Source organism: Gadus morhua, chromosome 1 (assembly GCF_902167405.1).
Source record: "Gadus morhua chromosome 1, gadMor3.0, whole genome shotgun sequence".
Classification (NCBI taxonomy): domain Eukaryota; kingdom Metazoa; phylum Chordata; class Actinopteri; order Gadiformes; family Gadidae; genus Gadus; species Gadus morhua.
In genome coordinates, this window is record NC_044048.1 from 17,178,713 (window position 1) to 17,204,109 (window position 25,397).

At 49.6% G+C, this 25,397-nt stretch overlaps 1 protein-coding gene across 11 annotated transcripts in view; it reads left to right on the forward strand.

The window, feature by feature from the left end:
• Nucleotides 1–25,397, forward strand: part of iqsec1a (IQ motif and Sec7 domain ArfGEF 1a) — an 82,071-nt gene that overhangs the window by 43,206 nt on the left and 13,468 nt on the right. For 7 of the 11 annotated variants that reach the window (XM_030357270.1, XM_030357338.1, XM_030357278.1 and 4 more), the window contains 4 exons: nt 21,719–21,998; nt 22,371–23,656; nt 24,288–24,449; nt 24,988–25,110. In XM_030357270.1, the coding sequence (XP_030213130.1) occupies nt 21,719–21,998; nt 22,371–23,656; nt 24,288–24,449; nt 24,988–25,110 (1,851 nt within the window). Of the gene's footprint in view, nt 1–5,668; nt 5,985–16,598; nt 16,955–20,824; nt 21,275–21,718; nt 21,999–22,370; nt 23,657–24,287; nt 24,450–24,987; nt 25,111–25,397 lie in introns of those variants that run through there. The other 4 variants (XM_030357356.1, XM_030357309.1, XM_030357292.1 and 1 more) reach the window with 4 other exon arrangements.

Consider the following 25,397-nt stretch of genomic DNA (forward strand, 5'->3'; position numbering starts at 1 on the left):
TGAATTATTTTATTTCAATCCCTTGCTCGGTTTCTGTTCAATCTTATTGGTCTGTTCTTTCCATTTTAACTATGTTCTGTGTCCATGAGTCATGGAAATGACGAGTCACTTAGTGCACGAGTGAAGACACTCATCCCACTCTAGCCTCTACAAACCTACAAATCAGTCTTTGCAGATACCAGCCTTTAGCGCACCTCTGGTTCCAAACCATGACCTTTTTTAACCTTGAACCTCTGAAACGTGAACTTTTTCAACGTGACGTAACGTTCACTGAAACCCTTGGTCAGAGCCGCTCAAGGTCAACCCACACCCCAACAGCGCACCCATCGATAAGATGAGCATGAGATCAGCTGTGGTGTGGTAGGTTTCACGCAGACATGCCCTAGTGTAGGCTGACACTTCAGACACAGACACCCGAGATGCTTTTTTCTGTGTCAGGCGAGTGCAGTTAGGCCCGGCCGAGAACACAAAGAAGAGAAAGAGGGGGAGCATTATTTATTTAATGTGTCTCGCCCCGGTGCCACCGATGTCACCACAGCCATGATCCTTTTACATTGTGCATATCCACGGGAAAGAACAGAGCTCCACCGCCTCACTCTGAAAGCTTGGTACCGATCTAGGCAGGCTTGAGTTTGTGGAGCTTGTTCTTTTGACGCTCGCGGGATATGAAAACAAAGGTTCTCTGCTTCGTCTCCACCGGAGCCTGGAGGATCTAACGGGGGGGGGGGGGGGGGGGGGGGGTGAGAGACAGCGAAACTGGGGGCGGCGGTGGTGGTGCTGGTGGTGTTTTGGCCAAAGCCAGACACCTCCCCAGCTGTTTTAACAGGCTTCTGGACGTGAACACCGCGTGGGAGAAGTGACCCCCAGTCGGTCGGGCGACCAAAGTAAGAGGTGTTTTTTCTGAGTATAATGGGTTGGTGAGAAGGGATTGTAATGGAAAGCAGGAATCTGTCAGGCGGGGCCTCAGCCACAGTGCGGTCAGTGAGGGAACGTTCCCCGGGGTGGAAAAGCTGAGGCGCGTCTCGGATAAAAGATATTCTAGATGCATTCTGGTAGAAAAGGGAAAGATAAAAATACAATCCAAAAAGCTCTGGTTACGGTGGTGTCTGAGAGTGGGCCGGGGAGTGACGGGGGTCCTGTGTTTGAACTGTCCTTCGGCGGCACTCCGGTTGGGAATTCAAGGCCGTTGTTTCCTGTCAACTATGTAATTGTCTGCTGTGGTGCGCCACAGAGGGTAGGACTTGCATCAGAGGCTGCCTCATGGCTTCAGCAGACTTTGTAGCTCACCTGGGTTGGTGGTTTATTATTTGTGCTGCATATTCTATTGAACCGCTATTAATTTAAATATTCATAAATAGTATATTCTATTGAACCGCTATTAATTTAAATATTCATAAATAGTCAATAGTTTTTGTTGTATGTCCTGTATTCTCTAAGGTAATATACACTGATCTATTTGTCGATGATCCAGTTTTTATTCTGCGTTTCCTGCGTGCACCTTTCTGCTTCTCCATGCTATTTAGAGAACAAACTGTTTTCCCCTCCTCAGTTGCCTGGATAGATTTGAGGCCATTTTTTTTTTTCATCACGATGAAAAATTGACTAATATATTTTCGCCATGAGGTAAAGTCCTGAGACTGAACGGCCATTCTATCTTCTCAACCAATAGCTGCGGGGATATGAGAATAATATGGGATGTGGTTTTGGGAGGGTTGCCTTCTCTGCAGTGTGTTCCCCCTCCTCATGTCAGGGTTATGCTGCTTTGAAGTGCTAATCAGCCCGGGAACCCAGTTGGAGAATATGGGACTCATAAGCTCTCTCACTCTCTCGCCCTCTCTCTGCTCTCTCTTTTCTCTCTCTCTCCCTCTTTTCTCTCGCTCTCTTTTATCTCTCCCTTTTCCCTCTCTCTTTTTCCACTCTCTCTCCCATTTCCCCCTCTCCCTCTCTTTTCCCTCTCTCGCTCTTCTCTCTCTGTGGTTTGTGTAATCAGGGTGTCTAATTCACACTGCATTATGTCTCCCAGCTGTGCTCGTGACGGTCATCTTCTGTGGGACCAGGGGGATCGCTCCGTGTTGCAGACTGAGGTGTTGTGTTCCACATCGGGCCGGGCTCCTCAGCGACCCCCTTACCTCACTCTGCCTCTGATGACATAGTCCTTTGCATGTGGTACGTTCACAGCGCCTGCCTGCTGCTGAATAACCAGCACACATGTGCTGCACTAACTTATGTAATGGAGGGAGAGAGGGGGGCGGAGAAGGGGAGTGCAGTAGTGGTGTGTGCGTGTGTGTACGTACTAGTATGTGTGTCTTTGAGGGGGGTGAGGTAGGGGGGGGATGAGGTGAGGGAGGAACGGGGGGGTGAAGGAGCAAAACGATGAGCTCATGCTGCTGCACTGCAGCTCTTATAAACACTCTGAGCACGCCAGTGTGCTCTATATTCCTCCCGCTCTATCCGTCTGTCTTTGTGTGTCCCAGTAGACCATATAGTGTCTGTGTATACATACTAAATATCAACCATACTATCTCCGTGTGTGTGTGTGTCTGTGTGGTGTGTGTGTGTGTGTGTGTGTGTGTGCGTGTGCGATCGTCACATCAGGCATTTTGTTTTCCCCTCAGGAGGCATCAGTAGTATCCATGGCTGTAACTCCATCTCCTCGCAGAGGGAGGTCGCTGCATGGTAAATGATGGATGTATGAGCACGTCTATGTCTGTCGTCCCGTAGCGGCTTTGCGTATGGCAGGACTGATGATGCTCAGTGGTGGGCGAGATGATGGCCACAAGTTCACGTCGACAAACGCTTTGTATACGCCACCCTTTTTCTACCTTTTTTTTTCTTGTCCTTCGATGCAAAGGACATCTCATTTGCGAGTAGATGTGTGAGCTGTCGTTTGATTCACGGAGGACGGATTGGTGGGCTGGTTGTTTGGGGGAGCATGGGGTTTCTCTGTGAAACCAAATTGGTCTTCTGAGGGCCTTCTGGTTCTGTGTGAGATGTGAGAAGCCCCAGACTAATAGATGAATGACTCACACACAAAAGATCGCCCTTGGTGGGAAGACTAAACATGAGAAATCCCACCCCGTCCCACGACGTCTCAACGCTGAAGTCATTACACAAATACAGATGGATCTAAGTGCCCTCGGTGCGTTGTAAAGAATATTAATACTGTTCAGGGTTCCCTGGGGAAATGACCCCTCTCCAGTCAGCTCTATCGCCCTGGAAGGATTTCTATGGGAGGCTGATTAAGAGACGGTTAATGCAAAACATATTTATAGTTAGTCGTTGGGCTGGCCGTTTGGAGTGCAGATTACTCCCACATGGGTTCTGTGTGTGTGTGTGTGTGTGTGTGTGTGTGTGTGTGTGTGTGTGTGTGTGTGTGTGTGTGTGTGTGTGTGTGTGTGTGTGTGTGTGTGTGTGTGTGTGTGCGCGCGTTTGGCCACAAACACCATGTCTTCTGAAATTAGCACCTGTCCCCCTTCAAATCTGATTACCATGCTGTCAGGGAGGGTAGGTGCGCAGTGGGTAAACAGTGATTAACGTAAAACGTTTATCCAGTCGGTCTCCTGAACACGGTGTGTGTGCGTGTGTGATTTACATTTGTGTGTTAACGTCTATCGCTGGATGGCGTGACCGGCCCGGCCGTGAAATTCTATCCCTCGTAGTCCACCTCACCTGTTGCCATGACAACAAGCCCCGCACAACCCTTCACACGTGTGCACCGCGTCCCTCGGGTTCCCGTTGACACTGCCCAGGAATTGTCGTGTCCTCAATGACATCATTCACAATTTCACAGAGATTATTCAGCGATTAATTTGGTTATGGTTCGTTTTATGTTGCCCAATCAATGTGTGTGCACCAGGTCTGCAGATGGGAGGTGAATTGGCGAGATATGGGTCGATGTCGGACTACTTTGGGAATGTCAATGCTAACCGAGATATCCGGGCCTGGCACTGAAACGGCGCCCCACACGCCTTATCCGTTGCACGCGTGCAGGACGTGGTTAGCGACTCGACTGTTACAGTTGCACTTGTCAGACCAATTATCTGCCTCGTCCTCTTCTTCCATTGATTAGACAGAAGTAACCAATGGGGTTCCTTGATACCAACTATAACAGTCGCAGACCACTGACCCTTCTCACCAGTGTTGTAAACGGAATTAACAACCGGAAACTTTCAACGCTATGCAGCATAGAACACAATGGGGTAGTTTCCCTAATGTTGAGATTAGATTCTCTAAATTAGCTTCTTAATTAATCTAATACTTGTTCACTTCAAATCCAACCAAGAAAAACACTGCTATTCACCTGCCTCATTGGTTATAGATGAACCAGATTTCCATTTATTCATTGATATGCATTTATTCAGTCAGCGTTGGCCCCAAATTCGACATCAGTATTCATGCTTTGTCTTTGCACACTATTGACTGTGCACTAGCCCCATCTATTGGCAGATAATCCACTGTGAGATCTGTGGTTCCATGTTTCACATGCATGTCTATGCATGTGTATTATGTAGCTCTGACTGTCAATCAGGGGATTGTAACATTTTGCCATCTTAATCCTTGCGTTTGTGTGTGTGTGTGCGTGTACGTGTGTGTGAGAAAAGGGCTGTCATGTAGCCTTTTTCTCTCTGGCTTGCTGCTGCCCCCGCATTAGCCAGTCATTTTTATAGATTTACAGCGAGTGTTCAGCGATTGTTTTAAGAGAAAGAGAAGCCCACAGGCACAGGTTATCTGAGTCATTCTTAGATTCACATCTTACACCTCAATGGTTCCCCAATCCCTGTGAGATTGCTTCTGTGAGCTGGGGCCAACTAAACATGCAGAGGTAGGGAATAAAATGACGGAGCAATGGAAGCACAGCCGGGACAGTATTTCCTGGAAGGCAGTTACGCGCACTGAGAAATGTTTCTTATGAGTTGCTTAAATCACATGGTTGACTCTTCAACCAGCACCTTGGCATTCCTCAGAATAACTAAATTAAGATAACATTTAATGATTATTAATTAACTTCATTAATTCATCATCTAACAGGGGATTGTTATGGCGTGTTTTATCCAACCCGACACACGCATGCAAAGGGTTCATATAAAGTATTGTTACTGCATTTTAAGTAGTGTATTCGTCTGAAAAATTTCTCATCCTCTCTTATTGGTCCATTCCCTCTGTCCTCATCTCTTATTGGTCCAGTCCCTGTATCCTCCTCTCTTATTGGTCCCCGCGTCCTGCGGAGCTCTCTGAATGTCCCGCTAGTGACCTTGCGGAGGCGCTCTGGGACTCTGTGGTCTCTCTGGTCCTGCAGGCGCCCAACACGGGCAGAAACAGCTGAATGCATGACCCCCGGACCAGGCTCGGGCCTGGGGCAGAGCAGAGGAGGGAGGACAGCTGATGGCGGGGAGAGGGTAAAGGGAGACTCAGGGGATCACCACGGAGAGAACGTTACACAAGAGGTCCATGCTGTGAGAGATATGCACAGAACAGCTGAGGGAGGGAGAGAGAGGGAGAGAGAGGGAGAGTGAGGGAGAGAGGGGGGGGCGGGGGGGGGGGGGGGGGGGGGGGGGTTGTCCGAGAAGGCGAGTAAAAGGTGTGAGAGATGGAGAGAGAGAGGGACAATGTGGAGAGGGAGGGAGAGGGAGAGGAAGGGACTGCAAGGGAGAGAGTGGGAGAGAAGGAGTAGGGAAAGGGAGGGAGGGAGAGCGGGAGGGAGTGGGGAGAAGGGGGGAGAGAGAGAGAGGCAGAGGGGGAGGGTGCTCTGGACGTGTGGAGCCTCCTCTTTTCATTGACGTTCGGGGGGGGGAATGTGCTGATGTGTGGAGTAAATCCGTCAGATAGAAGAGGTTCCTGGGGCCGACAGACCCCCGTCTAGCCTTGCTGCTCGCCAGCCTCTTACCCTGCCTCCAGCCGGCTGTCAGACCCTCGCTCGGGAGCACAAAACAGAGGCACTGTCAGACCCTCGCTCAGGAACACCAAACAGAGGCAGATGTGTGTAGGTAGGTGGGTCGCGTACGGTTAGTGTGTGTGTGTGTGTGTGTGTGTGTGTGTGTGTGTGTGTGTGTGTGTGTGTGTGTGTGTGTGTGTGTGTGTGTGTGTGTGTGTGTGTGTGTGTGTGTGTGTGTCTATAGTGTGCATACATGCTGAGGCTGGTAAGCAGTGGTGCCGTCTCTGTCTCTCTGTCCTCTGAGGTCATGGTCACGCTCCTCCACTGTTGCCAGCAGAAGGGACAAGTGGGAGTTGTTTATTTCCCTGCATATTTGTGTGTGTGTGTGTGTGTGTGTGTGTGTGTGTGTGTGCGCGTGCGTTAGCCGAGGCAGACAGGTGACAACAGCATGTTTGGCCTTCTTAAAAATGGACTTCTTAATGTGTGTTTCACTTAACTTGCGTGTCTGTGAGCCTTGGCGTGTGTGTGTGTGTGTGGTAGGGGGGTGTTTGCTCTTCCTCTACCTGCTTAGTTCCCTAACCCTAACCCCCCACCACCCGGTAAGGGTCAGGCACCTCCCTCCGGCTCACTGCCCACGTCCAATGATGCGCTACATTTAGCCCATCCATACCGACGGGAGGCATCTTCTCAATTAAACCTATAGCAATTCCACTAATGAGGTGGGGCCTCCATTCTTCTCTCTGACGGACAGCCATGGGCTTGTGTGATCCGTCCCGCCCAGAAGTGCTGAGCTGCTCTCATTCCACCGAGTGTACAAGATGGATGGCTGGCCCTGGGCATCATTAGGGCTCATTGGATGTATAGAGGCTGATACGTGTGTGTGTGTGTGTGTGTGTGGGGGGGGGGGGGGGGGGGGGTACATATGCATAGTGCTTTGTGTTTGGTTACCGCCTGGTATGTTTTTGTTTTTCGGGGGGGCAGGGAAGACTAAATTAAAATAATTTTTTAGAGTTTTATTGGTATTGAAAATAAACCTTTGCATTGCCGTTCAAAAAAACATGACAATAATTGCATGGTACCGCAAAAAGTGTATCATTGTAGAGTAGGTCGCTTTCCCTTTTGCTGGCTCCCTACATTCCATCAAGGAGAACGGCTTGTTATTCCAGGGCAGGCTGTTTAAGAGACGGTCTTCTGGTCCAGAAAAAGAAAGGAAAAAGGAAAAATTCCTTTCATTTCAATCGCTTTACCCGTTCCCTCTGGGAGCGCTATTTAAATTCAACTGCCAGCAGCGGGCCGGTTTTCTTTTTATTGGACTGAATTCCATAGCGTGGTTTCATTAAGTGCAATTTTATATCAAGGCGTTTAGGGCAAGGTGAGGTGGTGAATTTGCCGTGCTTGTTATTGTTAAGTCTGTATCACCAACACAGGGGCGAGGGGGAAATATACTCCAGAGATTTTCAATGTCGCTATTCATCTGAATGGCTAGCGTAATGATAGATTTCTGGGCCCATTTCAGCACTCGAACCAATGAAACAGAGCTATCACACACACTGCAGTGCTGCCGTTTGACTGACGGCTTCCACTAACAAAGCAGTTTGCGTCCGACTGCAGGTACACGAGGAAGGATCAAAACATGTAAATTGCGCTGGTGCAGTTGTTTGAGCGGCCGTGTTTGTGTAACAATATCTCCTCAGGAAGACGCCTTCATTTCACATTCATGAAGCTTACCTGAATCGCAGCAAGACATCCTGGCATTGTAGAGGAGCCTGGTTATTAAATAACAACACGCTTCTTAATCTAAAACAGACAAGATGTACAAACTTATATTCTGCTTTCTATTTTCTTGTCCAAACTTGAAAATACTATGGTATGTTGGACTTAAGATATGTAGCAATATGAACCCAATGCAAAAGTGCCTTCAACATCGTCCGCTGATGGCCTGTCAGTCCATACTACAGTGTACTGTCATTTTTTACTGAGACTGAGACTAGCTCTTTTATTGACATATACTTGAGCAAATGCATACAAATAATTGTATTGGATTATTCACGATAGGGGAGCAGGGAGCGCCAGAGACATTTGTCCGCACATCGATCCCCTGTTGATATGGCGGGAATGAAGCGGGTTTCGGCTCTGTGGAGACATCATTATTGTTCCCACATGCTATCAACCTCATCCCACTACTGGGTTGCTTTGAAGCCGTTTTTTTTTTCCGCTTTTTTTTTTGCATCCGTTAATGAAACGCAAAAATATCCATAAAAGACTGAGATGAACAAGAAGCGTCGGTCACCCAGCGGTTAACTGTGCGGGGCTGCCGTCGACGGCCACAGCGCTTATTGTTGTTTCCTCTGACTACGCGGCCCTCCTCTATGGAGCAGCTCGCTCAGAGCACAACACAGCCCTCTGTGATCCGTCAGCTGGTCCCGGCCCCAGGCCCTGTGAAGATGACGGCACAGCGGGCGGTCTGGGCTGGTTGATGTGCTGTCGCGGTGTGGAGGGGTTGGGGTGGCTTTGTGTCATTCCAGCACGGCCCCCCCCCCCCTCCCCCCCCGCTATCCTCGGAGCGAGAGCCGTGCTCGCCTCCGGGAGGAGGAGATGAGTGCGAGGGGCGCGCAGGTCCGCTCCTCCAATGAGTTATACAGCAGTTAGCGATCGATGGGGCCCCAGCGGCCCCTCATCGAGACCCGGAGCCTGTGGGGCTCCCGGTCAATACGGCCCGGTGAGCTCTATGGGGCCGACCTGGAAGCCTGGCGATGGATACGAAGATAGAAGAAGTGGCGGGACAGATCTACTGTGTTCAGAATCCATTCTGGGCGTATCGACTGGTATTCTTCTCTCTGTTATCCGGAGGTCGCTCATTAGAGCTGGGTGTGCTGGAAGACTTGTGTTGACGGTGATGCATGATAAGGGCTGGAAGTTGGCTCCCATCGCCTTCCTCTCAAAGGGGTCCGACTGCCCCGTCCTCATTGAGATCCGACACCTGCTGGATGGCTTCCAGTCCGCTGTTTAGCGCTCTGTAAATTGAACGGATGGCGAGTAACATTGGGTCAGGTAGTTTGTCACTGAGCAGGTTAGGTTAATACAAAGCCCCCTGTATAACCCTATTGCCGCCTTAATGACTTGGCACGGTCTCAAATGGGACTCCTAATAAAAGCTATTTGAGGAGCTAAACCCATCAACACGGTGCGGTGACGTCTATTCATCACCGCACCTGCCTCCTCCCCGGTTACAACTTTTGCCTCACGACTTTGTGTCGCCGCATATTTTTTTAATTTGTAAATACGTCTTGTGTCACTGCGGGAGCGCAGGGCTACACGTTCCCTGCTCCGGTTGGTTTTCAGTCAAAGTACAGGATCTGCTGACTTCCAGCCTCCCAGGGTTTTGCCGAAGGGGAAGTTATGAATGGAATCTGCAGCCTCAGGATATCTGGTTCCACAGGAATGTGTCAAGGCAAAACACCTTCCTCAGCAGTCCCGTGACCCGTCGGGGCGAAATAGTGTCTTGGCTTTTCTCATTTTTCTCAGGACAAAATAAGTTAAATTAAATACGGCTGGTCTTGTGTCTCAGTTGTCTTTGGGTAATCGTTTTCTGACAGCTTGATTCGCTACACTGTAGCTTGAAGACTGCGGTTCCTCCTTCATTCTCTTTCGTTGGTTTTCTTTAGGCCTGCAGCACCGGGCGGGCCGCGAGTTTCAGATGGAGGTCTTGCAAAGGCGGACACAGACAGTGGAACTAGAATGATGAATAATGTACTTTTCAATTTCAGAGCGTCATTGTTGGTATGCTTTGGAGCGCGGCATTAAATTAATATTTCAACGCCACCGACGAAGGTCCTGTGGAGCGAAGGGAGCAGCCGGAGGTTCTGGTTACGTGGAGCCGATCACTGGCTCTGAGGCGATCCACAGTGATTTGGTGTTGACTCTTGGACTCTGGGGTTCGGTGTCACACCCGTTCGATCTGCTCGGTTGAAAGGACAAAAGAAATACTGAGGAATTTGACAATGTCTGACAGGATGTATTCTTTTGAATCCGTTAAATTTGAGTTTGAGTCCGTTATTATTCACCATTTGGCTGTGATGACGACTGTAAATAAGCCAAATTCTCCTCAGAGGCTTCTTATTTGGAACAAATTAAGTTTGTCCCACTAGTTGGAAATGATGGTGAATTAATTGAAACCAATGAAGTGGGGAAACCTCGCAATAATCTTGTGTGGGTCACTGAAACGCATCAATACACTTATTAAAGACCGGGCCGCCCCCTGATCTTCAATGACTGCGTCTTTGCCTCGCTAATCCCTGGTAAAACGACTGGGGGGGGGGGGGGGGGGTTGTTTGTGGTGGTGGGGCTTTGGAAGAGGCTGTCTTTATGTCCTGAGCCAACACTAACATTGAGCTGCTCCAGGGCAGACGTCCGACTGGGACGCGCTCCGGGGGCTTCAATGGTCCCAGTGTCTCAGCGCTGGCCCTGAGATGCTGCGTGGAGACACAGTGGGCTTCTGCCAGGAAGGGGCAACAGGCTGACGCAAGACACGCTGGAGTGCTGAGCTAGAGATGAGGAGAGCAGAAGAGGGGAGAAAGCAAAACAAAGGCCCGCTGTGCTTAGTGATTGGACAGCTGTGTTTGGAGAGGGCACCCGCAGTTTGATGACAGCGCACACAATCTGTTTGTTTTCTGTTTTTTTGCTTGGTATTCAGATAAAACAAGCATAGTACTAATAAATATGATCTGTAGTGTGACTCTAGTTAATGCTTCATAAATATTGATCGCCAACAGTGTGACCAAAATTGTGTTTGTAATTTCATGAGTTTATGATTTGTTTGTGCAATGGTTATGATCATGCATAGCTCTACTTGAACGGAGAATGCGGGATATATCTTTTCTATCTACAGAGGTCCGTATCAACCTCATTGTCTTTGCATCTGATCACTGATGGCAATTAGTGAAATTGGATTGAAACATTATTTAGTTTAACTGGAAGCCTTCCAGTCAATGAACCCTCATTGAAGGGTATAATTTAGCTACCTCATGGCTCTTATGTGATTATCAGGCTTGATTGTCATCAACCCACAGTATCGCACGCACACGCACACACACACAAACACCCCCCCTATCATGTTGTGTGTGATACTCAAATGTATTACTACTTTATTCGAAAATAGACAGTTTGATGTTCTATCCCTGTGAAGGACAATCGGAGGGAAACAAAAAACATGCTTTGATTCCTCCGGCTGTGTTTATTTTAGGAACATCGTTTTGAAATTACTAAATGCTGGATGTTACTTTGTCAAAAAAATAAATGTGTGGATAAGTTTGGTCCTGATGTTCCAAGCCTGCGGGGCCTGTCCTACAGCTACAGGATGTTAAACCATAGAGGGACGCTTCAGGCTGCTTCCTCATCTCTTCATAATCATTTAATACTTTAAATTGTATTCCCACTGCCTATTTTTTTTTTTAAAACATGCATGAGCTTAAATATCCTTTTTAAATATTGTCCGATGTTCATGTTTGCCGTAGAGCTGTAAACGTGGCCCCACTGCACAGCATGGGCTGGTCCACGGGGCGTCCTCTGTGCAGAGACTTGAGACTGGAGGTGTGTCTCTAGGGCCACTGCCTCAAATAGAACAAGGCATGCTGCACGGCACCCCATCCCTACCAGTGAAAACAGGTCACACTGTCTTTTTACGTCTTTGAATAACCCGTCGTAAACCCCCCCCCCTTCCCTCGCTCCCCGCCTCCCAACGTGACAACCGTGTCCGACCTTCTCCTTCTCTCTGCAGTGAGGTCACAGTGGCCTGCACGGGCGTAAACGGGGTGTCATGTATTTTACATCCAGTAGGTGGCACTGTCTCTCTGAAAGGACCCGCCTCTGAGGGCATGGGATTTTGTATTTATATTTGTTTGGTTTGTAGGGCTATCGTGTTACGCCCTTATGACCAGCGTGTGTATTTCTATCCCTGGCCTTTGTCATATTTTCAGTCGAGCGGTAAGCCGGACCCTTCCACAGCGAGCGCCTGCCCCACTGGCACCCTCCAACTAGCGGGCATGCATGTTTTTATTGTTCCCAACTGACCTCCAAAATCCCCTTGTGTCAGTTAAAAAAAGCCCTTCATATGGTTGCCTCACAAAGGGAGGGAAAAATTGAAAGCTTGCCTTATATTTTGCAAAGAGGGGCCATTTTGTTTCCTAAATATGTAATCAGCTCCAGGAGTCCCCCATTTTATTCCTCCTTCTTCTTCTCTTCCTCTCCTCTCTAGTGTTTGTTTCTTTAATAGTGTGTGTTTACCGTAACGTGTCACCACACATGGGGTCTATTTTTAGCACGGCATGGCGTCGTCGTGTATTTCTGTGTGGGGGGGGGGGGGGGTGGAGCTTACATGTTGGATTCTGTTCATAAACTGGATGAGAAAACAGCCCCAAACACAATCAATGGACAAACAGGGCTCTGTTGTAATAGTGCGCGCAACCTCTATGTGCTTTTATATTCAATCTAACCAACAAGACTATGGCTCCACGATAAGTCTGTTAAATGTCAGCTTCACAGCCTTTTGCTGTATGTTTATCTATTTTTTTTAACGAAATGCTTTAGTGAATGTGCACATAATGTTACTCATGCACATATTGGTAGAGAACGGCTTTGGGAGGAAGGCTCTGTTTAAAAGGGTTTCTTTCATTAGTGTGGTAGTGCAGAGCTGGCGAGCTACCAGGCTGCTGGCAATGCTTCAGAACATTAAACTTCCTTGAAATCATGCTGGATTTATAAACACTAGCCTAGACGCACACACATACACACATGCACCCACGCACACATGCAATAAGCCAAAAGCTATCTCCGTCACTTGAGCAGCGCACACAGACACACACAGAGACACACACCCCTCCGGTGAACTTTTTATTTTCCCGGAACACTTAAAGGCACCTTATTCCTGTGTGTTTCTGAATCATCAGTATTACCGAGTATTACCCCCCCCGCCCACAGACACACAGATCTTTGATCGTTTACACTCCCATCCCCGACACATCTGCTCAGACTCTGCCGCTGTACTCAGACACACCGACCCGGCAGCTCCGCTAACTAGCGGCACGTCGGCCCTGTTTATACTGCCGCAGTCGACTCCTCTTTACGCACAAACATTATTCTGCTCCCCAGAGAGTCTATGGAGAACGTATATTCTACCCCCTCACACACACACTTTTTTGTTTGTTTCGTTTCTGCAACTATAAAAGCGAGTTCACAGGTTTCCCGCCACATGCTGCTGTATCAAACTATGACATCAACTGCTTTCCCCGTCTGTAATTGCTTCCAGACTGGGCAAGATCAAAATTTTCATTATATTTTCCATTCGTCTCTCCGCTTTCTCTCTCTCTGCTGCTTAGCGTCCAACATAAGCAGATTTGAGACACAGGGTGTGTCTGTGTGTGTGTGATGTCATTGTAACACGACACACTCCCTTTTAGATCCTTTTTTTTCTCAAAACCCAAACCTTTACAACCACATTTTCGAGAAGCCAGGTCCGATTGACACACATGCCTTCATTGTTTCCTTTGCCGTCTTTCTTCCCGTACTATGTGTCTCCATGTATTATATTACCATGGGAAAAGACAAGTCAGAATGACGCAGTGCTGCTCTGACTAATGGGTGTCGTACCTCAATGTCCACCAAGGAGTAGGTGGACACCGATTTAAGACCGACCCAAATGAGCCTGAGCAGTGAGTGAGTAAGTGGGCGCTCTTTGGCCCCAACCCAGGTCCCATCCATCCTAATCTAGGCTCCAGCGACCCTACTTTGTTATAGCAGAACTTCTGGGGGGGAGACTGCACAGAGCCTGGACCGGAAACCAACAATTGCAAGGTGCGGAGTCACACCTGGTTTCCTGTTTTCTTACAGAGACACTAGACCGAAAAGGAATAAATTGCGGCAGAAGCTTTCAGAAGGGGATTTTATAAAATGTATTCCCACAGTGGCTGGCAAACAGTGTTGATTATTAAAACGATGGAGCCACTTTGACCATAAAAGAACGCATAAGAACAGTGTCCTGACGGGATGTTTAAGCTTGTCTTCCCAGCGGGAAAATTTACTAGTGCCAAAGTTGAGTTTGTGTTCACCGCTTACAGATCGCTGCCTCTCGCAGCATGATTGGTCCAAACAACAATGAAGCAAAAGAAAACAAAACCACCCATTTGACCAGATTGAGCTAGTCTGCAGACTTTAGATAACTTATCTAAAGTCTGATTTGTGAGGCGACACCCGCCACATGCTAGAGCCCTCAAGGAAAGGAGTGCAGTATGGAAGCGAGGACCTCAGTGAAGCGAGTGATGGAGTGCGAGCTGAAACGCAGTGGGGACCGTATGCATTGAGTTGACAGGAGAGGGAAGGCTGGGGGGGAGGTGGAGGTCGGAGCTCACACACAGGGGGCCTCTGCTCGGAATTCCCCCCCATGACATCATTGTAGAGCAGTAGGAGGTGCAAACGGTGGTGGTGGTGGTGGTGTAAACCAGACACAGGGAAGACTGAAAACGCTGCACTTGGAATAGTAGATGGAATGGTAGAGCCGGCCAAATTTGGGAGAGAGATGAGAGACTTGGAAGTCAAAGTTTTGCTGAGAGCATTGCTGAGTTTTTACAAAAAAATATAATTGTACATGGCTGCTTAGCGGTTGTAACTATATTAGTCGCATTAGTAATGCACAAGGGTCTCCCCCCCCCCCCCCCATGCAATTAAGTCTCACAGCCCCGGAGACGTGCATTAACGAGAGCCCCAATCTGGGGGCTGCGTTGTGGGGGGGAGGTAATCGGGGAGGGTGGTGATCACATATCCCAGAATACAATGTTGGTTCATGTTTAATTCCCAAACTAATAAGGTCTAGTTCCATACCCCCTGTGATCAAACTGCAGGCCAAGATCAGACCTGGGGTTCCTAATCATATTCAGAACTCATTTTCTCTAAGATTTGCCGTTGCCCCTCCCGGAGTTTTAAGACGACAAAATAATGAGCGAGTTATTGTGATGGTGGGATTTGTTGAGCGGGTTTTGCGTTTGGTTTTGTTCTCAGCATTTTGTTTGTTGCCAGTCAAACAGTAATTGGGTCCGGGCTGACAGTGGGGAGGGGCTTGGTGGCCGGGGTGTCTTTGTGAAGTCCTCCAGTTCGCAGTGCGTTAATGGCAGCACCGGGCCTTTTTGTTCCAGAGTAAATTAGCTCTGTTCACTCGCACCCTCTGGACCCGATCTTTCCATTCTGTCTTTATCCTCCGTTTCCTGTGGTACACCTTAATCTAGAGTACACCCTCTCCCCTTCCTACATGTCTTCCCTTTTCTCCCCAAACGCTCCGTCGTCTGCCCCCCCCCCCCCCCCCCCGCGCGCTCTGCCCCCCGTTAATCTTCTGTTTGAAGTCCCCAGATGAAAACGGGGCGACAGGAAGTGATCGTTTTGGAAGGTCCGGCCCTGTAATTAAAGCCTTTAGGTGCCGCCCCCCAGAGACGCGCATCTCAGTGATTGCCGTCCTTGAGTACAGCCGCCATCTGGGAGTGATTCCCCTCCGCTTCCCCTGGCCCCGCCTCCATACCCGCAACAAGAAAAATACCTTGGACTGTTGGAGGGGGTAGGGGTTGAGTCGGAGTTTACCCTCACCAGCCCACCTCCACATCCACCCCCAGCACCCCCTCTCAGTGGGGTGATAAGAGAGCATCATATCATCAAATCAATGCTCATAATTGCGGACCACCTCCCGCCCGATCTCTCTCTGGCTGAAGACGTCCCGACTGGCGAGATGACTCAGGACAGCCATGACATCAAGAAGAAACATGGACGCCAAGTGGAAGAGGACAAAAACGGAGCAGGCACTCTCTCGCTGCGTGCGTCTAAAGACGTGGTAGAGTTCGAGAGGCTCTATGAATAGAGGTCTGCTGTGCTCGCCATCCCCTTTCTCACCCTGCGCCAGTTCCATCCCGGTGGGAAAGCTAAGGCTTCTCCAGACAGGAAGCTCTGGCATCCCCCAACAACGACTGCCCAGCCTCACTCTTTCCATCAGCTCCCTCTCTTCTCCCTCATTGTGACTGATGGACGTGTGTGTGTGTGTGTCTCTCTCTTGTCCCTGTCTACTGCTCCTGGGACTTAATCCATCTACCATGCATAGGGAATTCTGTCTGGAGGATCCCGTTCTGCTCATCCTCCATTCCTTTGTTTACGGCCACACAACTCTGTCTTTATTGTTGCCTCGTAAATCTCTTAAGTCTGTGTGTGTGTGTGTGTGTATTTGTGTCTCTTTCCCAGCCGTGTTCCCCTCATTTCCTCATATTTCCCTTGAATGCATTCCATGAAAAAACATCTCAACCTTGGGCCAGGGCCATTTGTATTCTCCACTCACGCGTTCGGCCCAACGCAGAAAGAATTCAATACTCTATTTGCCTTTCTCTCTCTCGTGCTCTTGCTCTCTCTCTCTCTCTCTCTCTCTCTCTCTCTCTCTCTCTCTCTCTCTCTCTCTCTCTCTCTCTCTCTCTCTCTCTCTCTCTCTCTCTCTCTCTCTCTCTCTCTCTCTCTCTGACACACTCCCCCTTAGCCCCTTTGCTCCAACACCCCTTTCCATGCTCTCCGCCCCCCTTCCATACTGCACAGAGCCTGCCCCCCCCCCCCCCCCCCCCCCCCCCCCCAACTTCTCTCTCTGACTCCCCCCCCCCCCCCCCCCCCCCCCCCCCCCCTTCCCAGCCAGTCACACACTCCAGCCTAACAGCCCGGTTTACCAGCCGAGGAGAGAAGAGAGGAGAGCACTGCATTTGTCGGATATAACAGACTGCTTCTTTAACCGCCCCAGACACCTATCAACTTCCACGCCGAGCCTTTCCCTCCCACCCCCCCACCTCCATAGCAAGGAGGACAGCGATGGGAACACACACACACACAGCCCAGAGCTACGTTGAGCGAGCCGCCGTGGCCGAGGGCTGACGCCGGGGGACATGTGTGCTGAGAGTTGAGCAGCGGAGGACCGGTTATGTTTGGAGTACCTTGTCTTATGACTGCTGGCCAGCATGTGGTGTTTACAGTGTAACTCGGAGAGGACCCAGTCTCTGCTGGAACTAGAGCCAGCCCGCGGGTAAGGGTAACGGGAAACTGCATGGTGTGACAGTTTGGTGTGTGTGTGTGTGTGTGTGTGTGTGTGTGTGTGTGTGTGTGTGTGTGTGTGTGTGTGTGTGTGTGTGTGTGTGTGTGTGTGTGTGTGTGTGTGTGTGTGTGTGTGTGTGTGTGTGGGGTCATTGGGTAAGGTTACGCCAGGTTGCCAAAATTCAAAGGGCATTGTTAAGATAACACTCGGACAGTCTTTGCCTATGATGGTGAAACGGCGCTTGGACTCCATGTATACAAAGGAAACGTATTCTGTTTAGCAGCTGGGTTGACAGTATTTGTCTTAACAACAGCCAGAACCCGACAAAAGAGATGGCGGGATACACTGTGCGTGCCCGCCCCCTGGCACACAGAGTACAGTACAGCGTGTGTCTCCTCTTAGATGTCATTCAATCTGTTTGCAGTTACAGTCTTATCAAACCTATAGAGTTCCATCAAAGGGCTCTGTCTACGGCCCCTCCCCTCGGCTAATTTGAAGGAAATTCCTGTGGTGTGCCGTGTCCCTCAGCGCTCGCCCCTCGGCTGCTGCTGTTGCGTGATTCTGCTCGAGGCATGACTTCTGCTCAAGGGCAGGTGCGGACAGCTGAGGGTGGCCGGGCAGATTATTCAATAATGGATGACGGTGACATGTGCTGCCACGTTAGCCCGTCGCTACGTGCAGGGAACCGACGGAGGTGGTGGGTTGGGGTTCAGGGCCAGAACTAGAGCGGGCGGATGACTGGGGTCAGGGTGGAGCTTCGCCCTCTCTCCCTTAACGGTTGCCTTCGGTCAGAGGGAAGGTCACTCAACCGTCTCGTTGCTTTGTTTTTATATTTTGGTTCTGTTTTGTTGGTGTGTGACTCTTGTTCATGTCATGCTGAAAACATATTGGTGATCAATTATGTCGATCTAGCAACCGACATTGGAGGACTGTAATCGTACAGTGTACGATGGTGAAATGTCTACCGGGCCCCCACAACAGACCTCTGTGGACCAGAATACATTTTGGCCTCACAAATGATACTGTGTCGCAATTTACAAACAGAGCAAAATGGCCACCAACGCTTACCCTTGTCCATGCAGCGAAGAGGTGAGGAGGGAGATGGGCTTAAATACATTTATCGGGAAAGATTGCAAGGGTTGGAAGGCGTTGTTTACCCTCTTTGTAAATAAGGCCCCAGTGGATGAGGAGCGTGGCAGTGAGTGGACCTCTGAGGGAACAGCTGTGACGCGTCTCTGGCCAGGTCACAAGAGAGGGCAGGGGAAACATTTTCCCTTCCCATCCGTGTCCCAAGGGAACGCTAACCCCTCCGCTAGGCTCTCCGAAAGCAGACAAAACAAGTCAAATACCGATCGCTATCAAACCCTGATGCCTATCAAGCTCATGTTGGATAAATACTGTCAGCGCTGCACAGCGCAGCGTTCGGTCTTTCCGTTCACAAACTTCACAAACCTTTCGGTTGTAATTTTTCCCAAAGAGTTGATGGCGCAGTTGACCTTACTGAATGCAGTATTTACAGTTCATTAACATCTTCCGATGGGTATTGGAGAACTTTGACCTGGAGAAATGTACCTTGGGTGGATGTCGTCATGACCGGCCTCTGTTTATGAGTACTTTATAAGTAGAAAATACGTGCACTTGTTGTGTAAGGAGAGTATATGTTGTCAGCAAACACTGTACATTGTGTCCATGGTGAGCAGGTCTGGATTTAGATTACGACCAGTTCATGGTTTAAGTGGGCTTAAAAATACCACATTTATTTTGACATATGTGGATTTCAATGTGAAGTGGACCATTAAAAAGATCAGCTTTTCATTTATGTTTTTTTTATTAATTGAACAACCCAAAAACGTTGAATGTGACTTTGTGGAGGGCTGCAGGAGTTGAGCAAGCATTACAGCGTTGATTAGAAAAACATGCACAGCGCTGCCCCATGCCTGGGCTCCGGAGGCGAGCGGGAGGTGGGAGTTTACGGCCATAGCACTACACTGGAAATCCCTTCCTGGTTTCCCCCTTCCCCTCCCCAGCTCAAGCCTGCACTTCATTAGCAATCCTCTATTCCCCCAACGCCTGCAGAGGTGACTCCTCTTTTCCGGGACTGTTTTTCTCCCCAGGGTCCAGCTGGCGAGAAATGGCCAGACGACGAAGGGGGGGAACCTGGGCCCTGATAGTCCAGGATGTGGAGAGGGCTAGGAGGAAGGAGAGGTGGTATCAAGACCCCACTTTTACCCCTACTAACCCCAACCCCAAAAAGGACCACAAAACCATAGAGAAACCCACGGCTGTAAATGGCTGCCAGCTGCTGAGTAGATCAGAAGCATGGCGGGCTTTTTTGATGGATACGGCAGGACCACCGATAGGAGGAAACCCACTGGGTCAATGCACACATACAGCATGTGACGAGCTCCTCTATAGGTGGGCCTCTCACCAATCTACACAAGGACGACAACAACAGCTAATTATGCCAAAATCAGGGGTCATCATCGGGAATGAATGGCTGATTGACAACATGTCGTGTGGCGCTGGTCGGCTCTTGTGTTTGAGCCAGGCAGTGATGTGCTTGTTGCTATGGTTGTTCACCACACTCGACACGCTCTCCGTTTGGAGTTGTGTCCTCAGAGTCCTCCTCTCTCCCTCCACTCATGGCCATTACAGCGCTGAAACATCTGCTCTCAGAAACGCCGCTTTCTCTTTTTTTTCTTCTTCTTTATGCTCCATCGCAAGCGACTGACCTGACAGAGTAGGAGCCTCGGAACGAGAGTGCTAGAGCACTTCTTCACGACCTGCCTTCCTCTCTCCATCGCCCTGTTTTTAGATATGGTTCTCTCGCTGCCTTTTAAATAGGAAGTGCATGCAAACCTCTCTCTCTCCCTCTCTCTCTCTCTCTCTCTCTCTCTCTCTCTCTCTCTCTCTCTCTCTCTCTCTCTCTCTCTCTCTCTCTTTCTCTCTCTCTCTCTCTCTCTCTCTCTCTCTCTCTCTCTCTCTCTCTCTCTCTCTCTCTCTCTCTCTCTCTCTCTCTCTCTCTCTCTCTCTCTCTCTCTCTCTCTCTCTCTCTCTCTCTTCCTCTTGCTTTTGCTCTCTCTCTAAGAGAGAGAGTACACGATTGTACACGTTACAATGCTATCTTAAATCCTCCATTAGTTGGGCTTGGCGAGCTTTAAATGTTTTAGCGGCTGACAAATAAAGTAAATACAATCCAACAGGGTCACTTCAGAGGTTTGGTTTAGCTGCACTGACTTCTAATGCGCAAAATGTGCTCCATCTTTGATTCCCAATTATTTTATGATCTTGATATTCAATCACCAATCACACAGTGCTGAGACAATGTAAATTCCGGTCCAGTCAGACAGAAGGGAGAAAATTGTGTGTATTCCTGAGCTGTGAGAGGATGCAAGGTGTGAATTCTACACTGAGGCTGCTTCACAGTTTGCCTGGGCAGATGGTTGGGGATTCTCATCCCTAGTGTTGGTTCACTGGGTTTGTTTTGGTGTCTTCTCTGTTTGGTTGCGACACAGCTGCTAGTCCAGAAAGCTCTCTTTGAAGAGTATCTTTAGGGCCACTATACCAATTCGATACTCCCAGAATTGACTTTAGTGCATAAGTATGTCAACTAACTATGATGGGGCAAGTCAGATTAGGGTAATACTTTAGTATTATGGGTATATTCATAGTATAACGGATATTGGGTAATTGTTCCTCGAAGACACACACACCTGCAAAACTCACTTTTCTTTTTTTTAAGAAATGTTTAGATAGATAAAAATGTATGAAATAATGCGTAGATTTTTCGACAGCTAATTTGTTCTGCAAAATACAGTTGAAATTTGATTTCAACTGTCCAATGAAGGAAGTGGTTTGTGTACAGGGCATGGGTGTGTCAGGTCACTACGCAAACACATACGACCGCTTTTAGAGAAGTGAGAGCAGTGAACAACGAAATAATTACTGCCGGACGTGTTAGTCATTGGCAACGAATACATAGATAATGCAGCACCTCACTTAGCTCTTAAGGACTGCTAATGCTATATTTATTCTGTTACTCTCCACTGAGCTGGACTTTGTAACATATATCAGAGCGGTCAGTTGTCTTTACGCCAAACGTGATGTAACTTTGTCTGTGTTCAGTGATTGGTTGTTGCAGATTCTTAGCCTTTAGTTTCCTGGTGAAGCCTCTGTACTCTGGACCTCACCAGAGAGAGAGAGAGCAAGAATGGTGGACAAGATATGGAGGAAGAGTTGGCATTTTATAGAAAATAGAAAGTCTTTTCGGATTAGGCAGTTTTCTGCTAGTGCGGCAGAAAGTAAGAGTGAGTGAGTAGAATCTTGATCTTTTTAACGGGTGTTTTTTGTGTGTGTGTCTGTTAAAGGAAGTTGGCCCAATATATCATAAGGAAGTAAATATTAACGCTTATTTTTCAAAATGTCCTTGAAACCATATTGTGTCGGCTCTATGTCCAGTGAGTTTGCCTTCTGTGTACCATTGGCTCTGCAGGTCTACTATACACTCTTAAATTCACTCTGTAGTGGTAACTTCACCATTGTACACTTTGTATAGTTTTTCACTATGCCTGGGCAAGAAGCTTCAATGGCTGAACCTTCCAAATCGCAGTCTAAATATCTCTGCTCAATGAACTCTGACATTATATCTAAGTGTTCGCCATATTTAAACCATTCTCCTCCTCCTCCCTCCCTCTCCTCCTCCTCCTCCTCCTCCTCCTCCCTCTCCTTGGTCCTATTCTTCTTCTCCTCCTCCAGCGTGGAAGGGGATGGACGGCCTGGCGAGAGCGGCCCTTCCGTGGACGGCGGAGCCGGCTACGGCCGTGGACCAGTGACTCACGGCTCGGCCATCAGCCCCGACCGCTTCGACGGCCCGCTCTACAGCCACGGGGTCCAACCGGGCCCCCAGAGGCCCCGCCGGCCCAAGCTCCAGCACTCGCAGTCCATCCTCCGCAAGCAGGCCGAGGAGGAGGCCATCAAACGCTCCCGCTCGCTCTCCGAGAGCTATGAGCTCTCGGCCGACCTCCAGGACAAGCAGGTAGCTTAGCATAACCAAGTTATTTCTTTCTAGGATATTTTTCTAGCCCCAATGGTTCAAAACGTCAATTAGCATTATTATAGATGAACAGACATCTGATCCAAGGATTCCGTACAGCTTCCATACATAACTCGAGATGGGGATGTGCTTTGATCATTTCGTTGTATAGGCGACTGTACAATGACAATAAAGGTTATCTTATCTTATAATAAGTGCTCGTCAACCATTCTTTTTTTCTGCGTCTGTGAGAACGTCCGGGTCATGAAGTGCTACTGTTAGCGATTACAACCAGCGAAAACCTTAAACCAATGACGGTGAACGGTCGGTGGTTTGTGTGCTGAAGCAGTCGCTGTGTCGTCCCTCTCCTCCCAGGTGGAGATGCTGGAGCGTAAATACGGCGGCCGCTTCATAACCCGCCATGCGGCGCGCACCATCCAGACGGCCTTCCGCCAGTACCAGATGAACAAGAACTTCGAACGCCTCCGGAGCTCCATGTCGGAGAACCGCATGTCCCGACGCATCGTCCTGTCCAACATGAGGATGCAGCTCTCCTTCGAAGGCCCCGAGAAGGTGCACAGCTCGTACTTTGAGGGCCGGCAGGTGTCCTTGACGGAGGACGGTAGCCCCCTGGGGCCGTCGGACTGCGGCGACATGGAGGCCCACCAGCAGGCCAACATGGCGGCCCACCCCGCCCCGCAGGGGGACCTGAGCGACGCCATCACGGAGCTGGAGGACGCCTTCTCCCGGCAGGTCAAGTCCCTGGCCGAGTCCATCGACGACGCGCTCAACTGCCGCAGCCTGCAGGGCGACGAGGGGCCCGACCCGGACGCCATGGGCTGTGGCGAGATGGCGCGGGAGGCGCCCTACCAGAGGAAGTCGCACCGCCGCGGGCCCTCCCCCGGGCGCCTGCACGACGAGATGATGGCGTCGTACAGCGACGTCACGCTGTACATCGACGAGGAGGACATGGCCCCCGCCATGGCCCGCTCCCGCTCGGGCGAGCAGCCCTCCAGCACGGAGTCGGACGTCCGGCTGCGCTCGGTCAACTCCTCCTCCCAGGAGTACTGGCCCATGGACCCCAAGGACGAGGGCCGGGACACGGACACCAGCTGCCGCAGCACCCCGTCCCTGGAGTGCCAGGAGCAGCGGCTGCGCATGGACCACCTCCCGCTGCTCACCATCCAGCCGCCCAGCGACAGCTCGGCGGAGCACAGCGACCGCTCGGACCGCAGCTCGGTCAAGCGGCCCCCCGTGTACGACCCCCACAGCCACATCGTCACGTCCTCCCAGGCCAGCCCCAAGCACATCTCCCACGGGCCCCCGCCGCCGCGCACCTCGTCCCGGGAGGAGGACGCGCCCCTGCGGCACCGCCACCGCCAGCTGGAGGGCCACCTGGCCATCAACGGCTCGGCCAATCGGCAGAGCAAGTCGGAGTCGGACTTCTCCGACGGGGACAACGACAGCATCAACAGCACGTCCAACTCCAACGACACCATCAACTGCAGCTCCGAGTCGTCGTCCCGGGACAGCCTGCGGGAGCAGACGCTCAGCAAGCAGACGTACCACAAGGAGACGCGCAACAGCTGGGACTCGCCCGTGTTCAGCAACGACGTGATCCGCAAGAGGCACTACCGCATCGGACTGAACCTCTTCAACAAGTAGGTGCTGCAAGTAGGAGGCGGGTGTTCACCGCTAATTGCGGGCGGTTTAAGTTCCACTGATGTGTAGGGCTGTTGAGAGAATGGGCCGTTCAGAGAGCATACCTAACGTTTAACTCACTCAAGTGTTGCACAGTGAACTGTGTGTAGTACTACACCCAGGAATACTCCAATACAAGAATATATAGTTGTTTGACATCCTGGCCGTGACACTGCCATTTATTCTGGGTCTCGTTATGTCCGTCCTTCGACTTTTTTCTCGACAACCGTTCATCCAATTTACTTCAGACTTGACAGCTGTATGGCTGGGGTCCCCAAGTGCCGTGTCTAGTGTGAGTTGTTAAGATGAGCGGTGCCCCTAAGGCCACGCCATCGGCCCGTTTTAAACAAACTCACACACTTCCAGACAAAGCAAATCAATATCGGGTCTTAGTTTTTCTTTCTTTAAAATACAATTTTTGCTCCTGACAAATGCAATATGAAATGTCTCCCGTCAAACTTTATTCCTGCAGCAAGGAACTAAAGATCGTTTGTGCATATAATGGATGAACACAGCTTTATCTGTGCTGTGTGTTTAATGTAATGGTTCCAACCTAAAATATTCAGTGGTTCCTCTTTCTTATATTTTTAGGAAGCCAGAGAAGGGAATACAGTACCTGACTGAGAGAGGGTTTGTTCCTGACACCCCTGTGGGCGTGGCCCACTTCCTGCTGCAGAGGAAAGGCCTCAGCAGGCAGATGATTGGTGAATTCCTTGGCAACAGACAGAAGCAGTTCAACAGAGATGTCTTGGAGTAAGCATTGTTTGTTTCTCTTTTTCAGCCGTGCATTGCATTCATCTGTCATCCCATTAGAACGAAGAGTTTGTTTTAGCAAGTCATTACCCCATTCTGTGCATTTATCTGATCAAATCTGTTTTTGGTATTCATGTAATAATATGAAATTATACGTAATGAGAGTCAATTACATTTAAGGAATGCAATGTCAAACATGGGTTGCATGAAATGACGTATTCCTAAACAAACACTTGCTTTGATTCTGCTCGTGATATGGAGGACTGGTGCTAGTGTGACTAGAGATCCTGTGGCCCCCACCGCTTCCATAAACAGACTTCACTTAAGACCTAATCTTCACTGATCTTGGTATTGAATTAAATATGATTCACCTTGTCTGCAAGACATCATACAATGGCAGCCTTGGGAGCAGAGAAGCTGGGCCTTTGTCTATGTATTACTGTGATAGTTTGGCCACTTTTTTATCTTTCTCCCCTCCGATTTTAATTTTTCCTTATGCTCTCTGATTCATCTTCATGTGCGTGTGTGTGTGTTCCAGCTGTGTGGTTGACGAGATGGACTTCCAGAGCATGGAGCTGGACGAGGCTCTCAGGAAGTTCCAGAACCACATCCGTGTGCAGGGTGAGGCCCAGAAGGTGGAGCGCCTTATCGAAGCCTACAGGTTAGTGGGCAGATAACAGCGGAGCATTCAAACACAACCGAGAGGCCGAAACAACCAATGAGAAGACACCACAACCAGAGGCCTCCCCAGGTCGAAATATCCAGTATAAATATACAATGACCATCCCTGGAGGATGACAGTCAGGTGACCCAGATGTTTGAGCCATCTGTGTAGGAAAAAAGAAACATGGGTTATATGACCTTGAAACCTGACAATCATGCCTCTGTCAATGCCTCTTACTTATGCCTAGAACCCTTGTGAAACATTGTTCCTGAAACAGTTTTTGC